The sequence below is a fragment of the Natator depressus genome, chromosome 5, assembly GCF_965152275.1.
Source record: "Natator depressus isolate rNatDep1 chromosome 5, rNatDep2.hap1, whole genome shotgun sequence".
NCBI lineage: Eukaryota > Metazoa > Chordata > Testudines > Cheloniidae > Natator > Natator depressus.
The window spans coordinates 12957041-12970853 of NC_134238.1; the positions used below are offsets into that span (position 1 = coordinate 12957041).

The 13813-nt window shown below is 43.3% G+C and overlaps 1 protein-coding gene across 1 annotated transcript in view; it reads right to left on the minus strand.

Moving 5' to 3' along the window:
• The window catches only part of LOXHD1 (lipoxygenase homology PLAT domains 1), a 310109-nt gene that overhangs the window by 108295 nt on the left and 188001 nt on the right, over nt 1-13813 (minus strand). Inside the window, exons 24-30 of the mRNA XM_074952316.1 lie at nt 12500-12806; nt 10143-10297; nt 9664-9797; nt 8120-8268; nt 6520-6624; nt 4315-4443; nt 3161-3325 (exon numbers count right to left, since the gene is read on the minus strand). Of these exons, the coding sequence (XP_074808417.1) occupies nt 3161-3325; nt 4315-4443; nt 6520-6624; nt 8120-8268; nt 9664-9797; nt 10143-10297; nt 12500-12806 (1144 nt within the window). The remainder of the gene's footprint in view (nt 1-3160; nt 3326-4314; nt 4444-6519; nt 6625-8119; nt 8269-9663; nt 9798-10142; nt 10298-12499; nt 12807-13813) is intronic.

Sequence of the window (13813 nt, forward strand, 5' to 3'; positions counted from 1 at the left end):
TTTACAAAGCTTCATTAGGAATTATACACACGGAAGTTATGTACAACTGTTACATTATGTTGCAAGCCATCAGGCTGGATTCTGATCTCAGTTACACCAGCGTAAATCTGGAGAACTCCATTTAAATCTATGAAGCCAACAGAGCTACTCTGAATTCATACTGATTTACTGAGGTTGGAATCTGACCCACTGGATTTAATCCTGGGAGTCAAGAGAGCTCTGAATATTTATACTGCAAAGTCATTGAAACATGAATCTCCCACAGTACACTGAGTCTTGAAAAGACTCAGAAGATTTTTGAGTAACTAAGCAAACTGGCAAAACTGAACTAGCTGGAGCTGGTATGAAAAATTCTATATAAACCTCATTAAAACTTTTGGACTATTTTAAGTATTAGTTTGCAGAGGTAACATCAACCGGGGTTGGGGGGGGCGAAGGAATGTGAACCTGCCTCTCGCTTTAAAGAACTAATCTCCATTTCACTCTTTTATCTAGTGTTCTCTTGAGGCCAGATTCTCCAATGCCCTGCACCTTGTCCAGTCACCTACAGTAGTGCAAAGTGGGCATAAAATGCTACCTAATTAGAACTGTGACTATACAACGTGCAGAGCAACAATGAATTGGGCCCTTTAAACCTTCCTTATTCCTACTTCGGTCTCTCTAGAATTTACTGTTGCCTTTAATTCCATACTTCCTACAGTTGTTTCTTATTCTTATTCTTTTTCAGACTCTTACTGATGTAAGAAATAGACTAGCCCAGGATATAGGGGACTGGCCTGGGGGGCCACAAGACCAGGACAGATTCCTGGCTCTGTCACTGACCTGTTACATAACCTTGAGCAAGTCACTTCCCTTCTCTGTGTCTCAGTTTCCCAATGTGGAGAATGATATTTACTCTCTTTTGTTCAGCGTTTTGAGGTATATGGATGAAAAGTGCCTGACAGGAGCTCAGCGTTAATATTATTTATTTTATTTCAAATGACCAAAGGCCTCTTTGCAGTTCTTGAACCCTAAATAGAGATAATATCTTTGCTGACTCACACTCAGGATGCTACCAGTCTCTGTTAGAGTTGTGCAGCATTTGGCCCATACACATACCATGGGCCTCCATTTTTTCTATCCCTACTCTGTCATTCTGGTTGCTCTTCTGTTCTCTTTGGTTTACCTGTTCATGTCTATCAAACCCACTTCAACCATTCTCTTCCTTTTCCTGTGTATCTTTCTGAGCTGCTTATAATCCTGTGCTCTCCCACACTCCACCCATTTCAATATTTTTTGTTATGCTTTATGCCACAGTGCTGGGAGTTCCAGGACTCACTATCCTAGATCAGAACAGATGGTGTATTTCTGGCACCACTTCTATTATTGCTGGAGTAACTGTGATTATGCATATCAGAGCATAATCCTTCATTAACTATCCAGGCTTTCTAAACACAGCTCTCAGGAGAACAGAGATGAAGAAGTTTGCTTTTAGAGACAATCAGCCTGAAGGTACTTAATATTCTTTTTTGCCAGAACCAATGAAACCTATTCGCCTGTGCTGCAGATAAACTGAAATAGTTTCCTGCAATAGGTAAAAATAAAGAACTAATCCTGGAGACCAAAATGGCCTGCTATGCGTAATGAATTAAAAATGATCTGATCTTCTCAAGGCTGCTATGCTTGGTTTATTTATTTGAATATTAACATCAGTTTAGAACTGAATCAGCAACACAAGGTCACAGCTCTCAGCTGTCAGAATCCCCTTTCGTTTTCAGGTTGTACCCCACAGGCACTGTTTTAACGGGCACAACAATGACATGTTTCCCATGCTCAGGGAAATAATTTGGCGTGAGCGATCATGAACCATGTCAGACCATTTTAGTGGCAATTTGAAATCACCAGGTTAGTGGTTGGGAAATTAGAATATTGTGAATAGTACAACATGTGTATTTACGTGCTTGTGTATTTATGCTTGGTTCTAGCATCTTGCAAGCCTCCTTCTACATAGCCCTGATTGCTGGTCCCAGACGCTGCTGATACAAATAAGCTTTATACACGAAGAGCTGGCATTCCAGAAACTCTTACGTCATGTAATACCCCTAATAAATTACCCACTCAAGTTATGTATCAAGAATTTAACACCATATGTGATACGTCTCAGGAAAAACACGGTGAGAAGCAAAACCACGGTACTATGGGTGACAGTCACTCCTCTGAAGAGGACCAGCACAAGCATTATGCACTGGTTAAGTCCCATAGGGTTGAAATGTGACATTGATGGTCCCTAAGGCTGAAGTGTGATCTGTTTGCAGAGGCCTTCCGATGGGTTGACATTCATCCCATGTGTCTATATATTTATTATTCTAAACCTGGGGCCAGTTGTGTCTGACAGCAGACTGAACGCACAAGGTGCGTTCACAAGGGGTGGTGGTGGGGAAGGGTACAAGGAGCATCCCTTCTTCCACCACTAATGTTTTATGTGGAAAGAAAGTGCAAATATGCTTGAGAGACAGGGGATGCCATGGTCAGAGCAGCAGCGGTGGCAGGGACGTGAGTGAGGAGACACTGTCAGAGCATCACCAGAGAAAGATTATGCTAGCTTCTGACTGTTGGCTAGTTTGAAGAGGGGATGGTAAAGATCAGGGTGGCCAGAGAGGAGGATAGTCCAGGTGAGAAGGAACAATGGCATGAACCAGGGTTTGGGCAGGGGAGAGAAGAAAGAATCTATAAACCTATAGTATCTGAGTGCCTCACAGTCTTTAAGGTTAGTTATCCTGATAACAATCCTGTGAAGAAGGCAAGTCCTATTGTCCACGTTTTACAGAGGGAGAACTGAGGCACACAGACAGGCTAAGTGACTTGGCCAAGGCTACACAGGAAGTGTGTGGCAGGGCAAGGAATGGAACTTCATTTCCAAGTCCCAGGCTAGCACCTTAACTACTGGACCATCTTCCTAATAAAGGGAAGGAGTAGATTTTAAAAAAAGCCATGGATGCAGAAGTGACAAGATTTGGCGACAGCCAGCATATGTGGAGAAGAGTCAGAGAGAGCCCCAAAGTTGTGAATGTGAGGAATGAGAAGCACAGTGGATTCCCACCCCCAGAAATAGGGAAAGGGGAAAGCAGGGGGCTTAGAGAGGAGCAATTCAATGTCTGCCACAAGGCAAAACTCTACATACATGGAACATATTCTTTTGTCTGCAGTTCTGCAGGGAAGAGATCTCTCTCAGTGGCTCCATCATCCTCTGATTTATCCAGCCAGCGGCCACAAGGGAACTTCAGGCATTGCCCAAGTGATGGGGCATCAATTTCCACCCATTCCAGAAACCAGCCAGCGGAGCCACCTGTAGCAGGAGATTATACTCAGAGTGAATAACACTTTTCACCAGCAAAGCGCTTTACAGACAATGAACTAATTAATTCATCCCGCAAGATCCCTGTGAAAGAGGTAAGTGTTAGCATTCAATTCTACAGAAAAGTCACTTGCAGTAGACAAGTTACTGCTAAGTGACTTGCCCGAAGTCCCAGAGGGAGTTCAAACCAGGGTCAGCACACAGGAGGAGCTCACTGGCCTGGCAGTGCTGTGCCATCACCATTAGACTCTCGCTCACTCTTGCTTCTTTTGTCAGAACTTGAGGCCAATTTTTTCAAAAGTGGCTACGTGTTTGGGGTGCCTCAGAGTCTGAATGTCCAGTGGGAGACTAAAGGGGCCTCATTATCAGAGGGAGGGTTTGCAGCACTTTCTGAAAATCAGAAATGTCTGAAGTCAGGCATTCAAAAATTGAGGCACCTGGAACCACTAGTCACTTGTGAAAATCTGGGCCCTTTGTGTGAATTTAGCACCAGGGTTTTATTATCTACAGATCCCATTTTGAAATCCGGATCATTTTAAAGCATAGCAATCAGGTCGGAATGCCCTGAATATATACCACAAGGTGGTTATAAAGCCAGACAGAGGATTGGCATCACCCCTTTCATGGAATAATGGTTTTGTACAGCAATTCCCTTGCAATGTTCACTTCTCCTGGGTAGCCTTTCCACCCTGGTGCATACTCCTCCTGCTATAATATCACAGCTTACAAAAGGATGAAAAAACAGCTGTGTTTCAACACTGCTCACGCCGCTTACACCTCATTTGCCACCACTGCTGTACCATGTCTAAATTAAATTTCAGGCTCCTTGGGGAAAGGGCCTGTACATTTGTCTGCAAAGCACCAAGCACATGATGATAATAATGACCAGCATGTTAATAAATAAGTCATGAAATGAATATTTCCAAATATAACCCCCACATGTGGAACAAGGAAAGCTATGTTGTGCCAGGTCATCTTACCTTTATTGTCATGGCCAATCTTTATTTTTTTCAGGTCTCCAATGTCCACAGACTCCACTGTAAATTCATCGACCTTCCCACGCTCAAATTTGTTCTTGTTAGTTTTGGAGGCCTTTAGATTGATTATCCCTGTTTGTTGTAGCACATACAGATATTGTTTAGTGCAATGATACTCAGACCTCAGTGGTTCAGAAGCCAAATTAGCAATCAGCATTACCCAAAAAATGTGAATTCATTGTTTCATTTAATAGATAGATAGATTAGATGTGTGTGTGTGTGTGTATATAATTATTCTCACAGTAAAATGACAGACCAAGTATTATTACTGTATCAACTATAATTGGTTAATAACATAGTAAAAGCATCCTGATTGGCAGGGGTGCTGGAACAATTTGTATAGTGGGGGAGGGCTGAGAGTCATTGAACCCAACTGTAAACTCTGTGTATGATGGAAACCACTTCAAGCCAAGGGGTGTGGCAGCATCCCCAGCACACCTACTTCCAGCACTTATGCTGATTGGTTAATAACTTAGATTGGTTAATAATTAAATCACACAGTGTTTTAATATCATGTCCTTCAAAGAGCCGCAGGAGACACATTAAAGAGCCACTTGTGGCTCGTTAGCTGCAGTCTGAGTATCACTGGTTTAGTGTATAAAAATCAATTCTTTGGGATTGTAAACAGGAATGGGGGATGTGCCTACAGTGTAATAAATCTTCATCCCTGGAGATTTGGTTTCCAATCTGTCCTTTGTCACACTGAACCCTAGATTTTCAACTGTATATAACCCCCCCACACACCAAAATACACATCACATCTTTCTTCAGTTGAGCGGTCTCCCTTCATTGCCACAGCAACTATGCTGTTGAAGGGCCAGCTAGAGATGTGGTCCAAGTTGTGCAAGAAGAACAGGAGTACTTGTGGCACTTTTGAGACTAACAAATTTATTAGAGCATAAGCTTTCGTGGGCTACAGCCCACTTCATTGGATGTGTAATATGTGTAATGACCCAGCCACTCCCAGTCTCTGTTGAAACCCAAGTTAATGGTATCTAGTTTGCATATTAATTCAAGCTCAGCAGTTTCTCGTTGGAGTCTGTTTTTGAAGTTTTTCTTTTGCAAAATTGCCACCCTTAAGTCTTTTACTGAGTGGCCAGAGAGGCTGAAGTGTTCTCCTACCGGTTTTTGAATGTTATGATTCCTGATGTCAGATTTGTGTCCATTTATTCTTTTGCGTAGAAGATACCATTAACTTGGGTTCCAATAGAGACTGGGAGTGGCTGGTTCATTACACATATTGAATCTATTTCCCCATGTTAAGTTTCCTCACGCCTTCTTGTCAAATGTCTAAATGGGCCATCTCGATTATCACTACAAAAGTTTTTTTCTCCTGCTGATAATAGCTCATATTAATTAATTAGCCTCTTACAGTTTGTATGGCAACTTCTACCTTCTCTGTATATATATATCTATATATCTATATATATATCTATATATATATCTTCTTACTATATGTTCCATTCTATGCATCCGATGAAGTGGGCTGTAACCCACAAAAGCTTATGCTCTAATAAATTTGTTAGTCTCTAAGGTGCCACAAGTACTCCTGTTCTTTTTGTGGATACAGACTAACACGGCTGCTACTCTGAAAGTTGTGCAAGGGAATTTGCCCTACACTTCTCTTCACTGTCTGTCACTTTCACATATACTAAGATTCACTACATATGCATCGTGTCGGTCCCAACAGGGTTTGCTCATCAACAGATCAAATATTTCTGCAACATCTCAGCAGTTGAAGACAAGCTGGGTTTCTAGAGTGGGCTGTATCCCTTGCTGGGATACAAATGAGTTGACCCAGACCCAGTGTTCTGTTTTCCTACTCTTTGTTTTAATCTATGCTGTCAACAATTTGGCTTACACAGCTGGTGTAAATTGGCCTAGCTCCATTGAAGCCCATGGAATGACAGTGATTTGCAGGAGCTGAAGCTCTATCCCCTAGTAACTAAAATGCTAAATAACATTGGCTTTCCTATGCACTTTGATAAGAAAAAGACTTACAGCAAGAATATGAAATCATCTTAACTGAGAACAGATACTGTATTGAGGAAAGCAAAAAAAAACCCCAAACTCTTCTCAGCCATTTCAGTCAATTATACCAACAGCACGGACCCCATCTCTCTCACACAGGTTATACTTGGTTCTTACCCGTGTCATCTTTATTTCCATAAAGAATGATGAAGACATTGGCATCTGTCCCAGAATTCTTCTTGTCCCCGGTTTTCACTTTCACAGTATAAGTAGTTGATTTAGCTGTCAAAAAGCATTTCTTAATTTGAGAGTGTGAACACTGAGCAGCTACTAATTCTATTTCTTCTTTTGTTTCATTGCACATGTTATTTATTTATTTTGGACAGTCAGAGTGTATTCCTAAAGCTCTGACAGTAATTCCTGTCGTTTGTTCTGGTATTTGCTAGGGTGAAACAGGACTGTGGGCTGCAGGGTCCGCGACCGCTCTTCATTCAGTAATGCTTTCTCCATCTTTACAGATGAGAGGGCAGTTCAGACTTCCCATTTCTTTCCTGGGAGTCTCACATGCTTCTCAGATTTGTTTCTTGCTGCAATCTACAATAACATTTCATTTAAAGCACCGGATTTTATATATACAGACAGCCCTTCACTATATCAGATTTGTATAGTTTCCCACAACACCATCATCTGAAAAGTGTGGCAAACTCTTAAGAACTGTGGAAATTCCTAGAAGTTGTATCCACAACATGACAAAATACTAAGCCAAGATTGTCAAACATGGGTGCTTAAAGTTAGACTCATTGATCCATATTTAGGCACCCAAAGGAGTGTCCTGATTTTCAAAAGTGTTGAGCGGCAAGAAGCTCCCACTGAAGTCAATGGGAACTGCTGGGTGCTCAACGTTTTTGAAAATTAGTCCACTTATTCAGCCATATAAATATGGACGCAGGTGCTTAGCTTAAGGCTCTCAACTCCCATTGGAGTCAGTGGAAATCCAGGATGCTCAGCACCTTGCAGGATCAGGCCCCATGGTGGCATCATTATTCAGTTGTCGGCATGGGCAATCAAGCACACTGGATACAAGGTAGTTTCAGGAAGATAAACATAAGCAGAGCTGGCATGAGGCATAAGCTGACCAAGCAATTGCATAGGTCCCCGAGCAGCACAAGGGGGCCCCCTATTTGCTTTTTTAGTATATGTTGTGTGTGCATGTGGGGGGGTGGGAATATTCCTGCTTACGGCCCCCAGTGGGCCACCACCACCTCCGATCATAAGATAGCAGGGTACTGAATGAAAAAAAGATACATTTTCAGGTTCCTTCCCTTGATAGCAACAGTCTCTGGTTTTAGTCACTGACACCTGGCCAGTTTCATATCCAGACTTGTACCCACTGCTAACTAGCACTGCTAAGCAGCTATGGTTTCAATGGTGGCTGTGCATTCCAATTCAGATGTATTGCAGCACTCGCTCCTTTGCAAGAGAAAGGGAGAGACTGAAACAGATGAGGACTCTACGGATGCCTACCACTCTGAAACCTTTCCACACGCTGGGTCCAATCTTGCAAGGTGATTACAGTTCACGAGAATGGGGTTGGGGTGGGGCTTCGTGGCTTACAGGGCACTGAGTATTTCACATTTCATTCACACGTAATGATCTCATGATCTAGGAGGGGACTCTTTCATGGTCTAACAAATATGATAATTGAGAACGCTCTTAGAGCTATTCATAACTTGGCTTCCTTTTTACTTATTGAAAGAATCACAAGACTGCTGCAAACCTTTCTGTTCCAGGCCCAGAGATGCAAGGGACTGGTTATCATTGTCCGAATCTTTCCTTATAAATGCTTCATCCACTGGGACCAGCTCCCTGGCAATCTGACCATCATCTTCCTCACCTGCCAACCACCGCTGGCATGGGAAATAATACCTGCAAGAATAACAGTGGTTATTAGCAGTATGCATCCGATGAAGTGAGCTGTAGCTCACGAAAGCTTATGCTCAAATAAATTGGTTAGTCTCTAAGGTGCCACAAGTACTCCTTTTCTTTTTGCAAATACAGACTAACACGGCTGTTACTGTGAAACCAGTGGTACACAGCACTCACACGGGACTTTTCATCTTCAGAGCACTTCACAGATATGAACAGCAGTCATTAGCAAAGATGAGAGGCTAGTTAACAAAGAGTAACAGCACTCAAAGCTGATAAGCATAAATGTGTCTCCTTCCTTGTCTTTTGTTCCCTTTGTGTGGACTTATCCAGGCCTGGCAACTGATGCCTGCTGATAGGTACTAAGTGTCAAGCTGTCAGTCCCACCTGGCTCATTTTATTTTGAGGCCCAGAAGCAGATAAATAACCTAAGGGTTAATGATAGTCTCACAGTAAAATATACTCCATATTTACAAACAACGGAACGAGTCTTGATGTCCTCACTCAGGTTCCAAACCAGCAAAGCACTTATGAACATGCTTAACTTTTAACATGGGAGAAGCCCCATTAAAGTCAGTGGAACTATTCACATGCTTGAAGTTGAGCACATGCTTAAGCACTCTGATGGATTGGGGGCTCAAGTTTTACTCAGTCGGCTCCCTCTCAAGTTGCCTGGGTCAGGACCTTTGGATTTAGCCCATTGGTTTATTTCCCCCCATATATGTAAAAAGCAAACCCAGTGCTAGGTCACAAGCTTCCAGAGTACAAGCTATAGGAGGGAACCCACAGGTCAAGGGCTCTGCAACAGGAATTTCCTTCAAGTGGAGTGTGTTCCTCCTGGAAGAAATGGTAGATTCTGCTTCCATACTTCACTGGCCCGAGTTTCACTTTGATCCCAGAAGATCTCAGGGGATTTCCCAGAGCCCAAAGCTATCAGTATTGAACACTGCTGCCTCATTACTGGCTCTAGGCTCCCAGTCAGTTTGACACCATTAGAGCTGGTCTCCCAGGGCTACTTGCACTGATAATTTACCCCAGGAACTCTCGTGAAGGGGAGTCTTAGAAAAGGAAACAGAGACAGGAGCTGTAGTGCCTTTTCAGCACAGTTCTGGATGGGTGATGACAGTGGGAATGCATCCTGCACACACATCTTTATACCATCTTCCTCCCTCTTGCACAGAGCCAGGGGTCCTCTGCACACACGTCTGAGAGAGCCATCCCCACATCCAACAGCACCATTATTTTAGCATTCTAAGAGGATCATCCAGTTTGAATTCATGACACATGTAACAAAATCACTATGTTCTTTGTATTTCTAAGGATTTATATTTATCTGACCAGAAGTATGAATCCCATGCACCCAATATCATGAATGGAGTCCAGCAATCTGCTCACCTGGTTTTGTCCTTGAGATCAACAATCTCCACTCTGTCCAGGAACCAGGCTGGGTTGCTGCTGGAATTGTCATGACGAATCCGCAGTTTCTTCAGTACTCCCAGATCAATGGCTTTGATGGTGAATATATCTTCCTGCAAAAGCAGAAACAGAGGCAGACTAGTGTTTCACACTCAAGCCTAGAGGGAGTCAGTGCCCTGGACAGGGTATTTTTTCCATTAAAAAAAAGTGCAAACTCTCTCGTGCTTTCTCAGATATTAAAATCATATTATCACCAGCTTTAATCCGTCTCTACTCTATTTGAGGTATTTCCCACCTCTATTTGTTTGAGAGAGAAAACCAGATGTCCGAACTTTTAATTCAAAGAAAAGCCTGAGGTTTACTGAGAAGATGTAGCAATGAAGGACCAGAAGCTTGTGTTCAAGGACAGAGGATCATACCTGCCTTTTGTTTGCTTGAGTGACTAATTAATGCCTTACCTGGCCCTTCTCAAATTTGTTCAGCTGGTTGGACCTTTTCAGCTGGCGCTCACCAGTGTCTCCTCCTCCTTCGCCATAGATGCTCAAGAAGACATTAGCATCAGTCCCAGCACCCCACACATTCCCAGTGATGACATGGACCTCATAGGTGTTCTCTGTAGGTGAAGTTGCACAGAAGAGATGACATAGGAACATAGGAACTGTCATGCTGGATCAGACAGTAGTCCATTATAACAACATGCTGGCCTATAAGCACAGTCATCGCCAGCTCCATTAAGATGAGGTTTGCTCTGAGTTGTGGTCCAGACAGGACACACGCTGGAGAGGGATCAGGTGACTGTCATGTGATTGCCTGCCAGAAACTATATAAAGGAATGCTTCTGGATCATTTTAGAGGAGGTAAGAGTTGAGGTAAGACCCTGGAGGAAGTCCCTCCACGGGAGCTGTCAGTAAGCCAGGAATGCAAGGAAGAATGGTGTGACCTCTGCCCTCCCAGCTTGGCTGGGACCAACTGTTCTGAGTTGTTTGCTCTTGTTTCCAATCCTTTTGTGATAATAAAGCCAGCTCTGAGGAAAGGGCCTTGAACTGAACTCTTACTTGGGCTTTATTTTAACCTTCCCTACCCAGGTTATTTGCTCACCAGCTTATGTAATGCTGACAGACCCTGGTCATCCGCGAGCAGGATTGAACATGGGACCCTTGGAGCTAAATGCATGAGCATCTACTGCATGAACTAAAAGCCATATGGCTGTTAACTAAGGCTGTAGAACAGACTCATTAATCTCTTTCTCTAAGTGGTCTCAGTGCCACTAGATGGGACAGAACACCACACCCAGGAGGTGTGTGGGTTACACTTACACTCATATAGTCTAATATTCAGTCTCCAACAGTGGCCAACACTAGATGCTTCAGAGGAAGTTTCAAGAAACCCCTAGTGGACCACTGTGGAATAACCCAGCCATTTAGGACTTTTCTTCCAAACCCCCATGTTTGCTTCTGTGAACATAAGGATTTAGATCTTATTTTTTACCCTATCTATTGTAATGTCATACATTCTTGTTAGCCATATAAATGCTGAATCTGGGTTTTTTTTAACAATCCTAAACCCTTAGCCTCAATGATATCTTGTGGCAGTAAGCTCCACAGGTTAATGACATGCTTATACCTGGGGGAATTCTGTGCCACTGCACACGTACAGAATTCATTCCGATTTTTTTTCTCTGCAGAATATAGATTCTGCTGGAGAGGCACTGCAATTATTCCCTTTTCTGGCCAGGGGCTGCTGTGGTACCAGAAGAGAGGGCCGCCAGAGGGCAGAGAGGTTCGGGAAGAGGATGCATTCCTCACAGTGGGGCCAGGTGAGGAGGCACAGCATGGACAGAGTGGGGCACACGGGGCTACAGGAAGGTAACAGACTGGGTTTCAGAAGGGCTAGTGGGAGGGACAGACAGGAGCTAGTGGTGACAGCATTGAGCCATGAACTGAATGGGAGGGGGGCTGCAGGACCACATGAGTTTGGGGGAGAGGGGCTGCAGGGTCACATGGGAATGCGGGAGGAGGGCTGCAAGGCCACATGGGGACCAGGGGCAGATGTGCCTGACTGAATGGGAGAGGCTAGGGGTCAGCCAGGGTCTGCATGGGGGAGGAACCCCAGCTCCCTAACAATCCCTCCCCCCACAAAAAAATCCTGTTCCATACTTTTCCCACCCATATCCACCAACCCTCCAGGTTCACTCCCAGGCTCCTTCCCTCTCCCTCAGCTCTTTCATTACCCCTGACTCCCCCAAGCATTTGCACTACTTCTGAGGGGTGCAGGAAATAGTTTCTGTATTGTAGTTTAAATGAATTACTCAACGTTCTGTATTAATATGCCTACTAAAGAATTTATTTGTCAAACAGACATTTCCTGAATCTTTTTTTTTTTGTTGCCTGAATTGTTACAGACATACTTTGCTGAGAGGTATTTTGAAATAAATTACCAAAATAATTGAAACTGGTGTGATTACATTGTGTTATTTTGACAAATAAATATGCAGAATTTTGAAATATTGTGTGCAGATTTTTTTTTTGCACAGAATTCCCCTAGAAGTATATGCTATGTGAAAAGTACATGTTTTTCTCATTGTTAAATTTGCTGTTTTTTTTCATTTCACTGGGGTTGGGGTGGTGTAGCAGCCTGGCAGAAGCACATTCTTTGAGCTATTCTGAGTGCACCAGGGGGTAGAGATAAGGGGGTATATATGACTTTATGGCATTTCCAGACTTTTGAGTGCTTAACTGTGTACTGATCTCTTAATGTAATTTTTTGTTATTGATTATGAGATATTTAGGGACACGTATTTACTGCTGAAGTTTACCCTCAAGTCCAGATCCATCCTCGGGTATCAGCTCCACAACCAGTTCCTTATCCCCTTCATCTGTAGCCAACCAGCGGTGAGCCACGAACTTACAGACTTCCATCACTTCTTCAGGCTGGGAGTCCTCCTCCTCTTCCTCACTGGATTTCTTCTTCTTCTTCTTCTTCTTTTTCTTCTTATCCATCTCCTTCATCTTCATTACCATCCATTTAAGAGTGACACTTTCCAAGAACCAGCCATCCCCAATGCCCTTCCCATCATGGCCAATTCGGAGCTTGTAGATCTTGCCAACATCTGCAGCCTCTACCTGCCACCAAAGAAAAGTTTAAGGTCTGAGAGAACATGAAATGTCTTCTCTTCACAAATAACCAACGACAGTGCTTAAAACTCAACATGGATCATTACACCCAAAGCTATTACCTCACTATTAGCTTGACTATGAGATGTGAAGCTCAAGTCATTTCCTGCCCCACTCCCCAGTTTCAGCTGGATTGATTGTTCTTTTTCACTTCCTGTTCTAAATTACTGTGTAGTGCTCTTCCACCAAACATGATGTAAACTGACCGAGTGACTTGCACAAGGTCATACAGAACATCTGTGGCAGAGACACCCAAACTAAGATCTACTGGGTACCAGTCCTGCCTCTCCTGCTTTCACCAACATTGTAGCTGTGCCTTTGTTAAATTACTGGGCTGACTATTGTATTAATCTCTAACAGTCTGCAAGCTTCTTGGGATGTGGACCTTGCACTATTGGGGGTTTTTTTTTGGGGGGGGTGTTAGGTGATCAGTAAAATGCTGTATATACATATGGTGCTCCTTAAATAAATATGAGCAATGCAGTATGGTAAGCCAGTCAAAGTGGAAGACTGTTCTAGAGGCGAGGATACTGAACTAGCACTCAAGAGATGTGATTTCAATTCCTACCTCTACCACAAATTTCCTGTGTGACCTTGGGCAAGTAATTTAATCTATCTGTGCCTCAGTTCCCCATAACACTTCCTTACCTCACAGGGGTGCTGCGATGGTAAACTCCATTAAGATTGTACCATCCTCAGACACTACAGTGATGGAGGCTATACAGGGAGGAGTAGGAGTAGATCTTTCGAGCCAATAAAGCAGATATGGAGAATGGGCACCTCATTGTTTTAGACTATTTGCCCAAATTATTTAGTAACTTGCTCCACTAGAATGGGGTTTCTCAACCTGTGTGTTGTGACCCAAAATTGGATCGCCAGATTGTGTCAATGCCTTGCAGGGCTGGCTGGGCTCAGCTCCCACTCCAGATGTTGCGACCTGGTGCAAGGGGTCATAG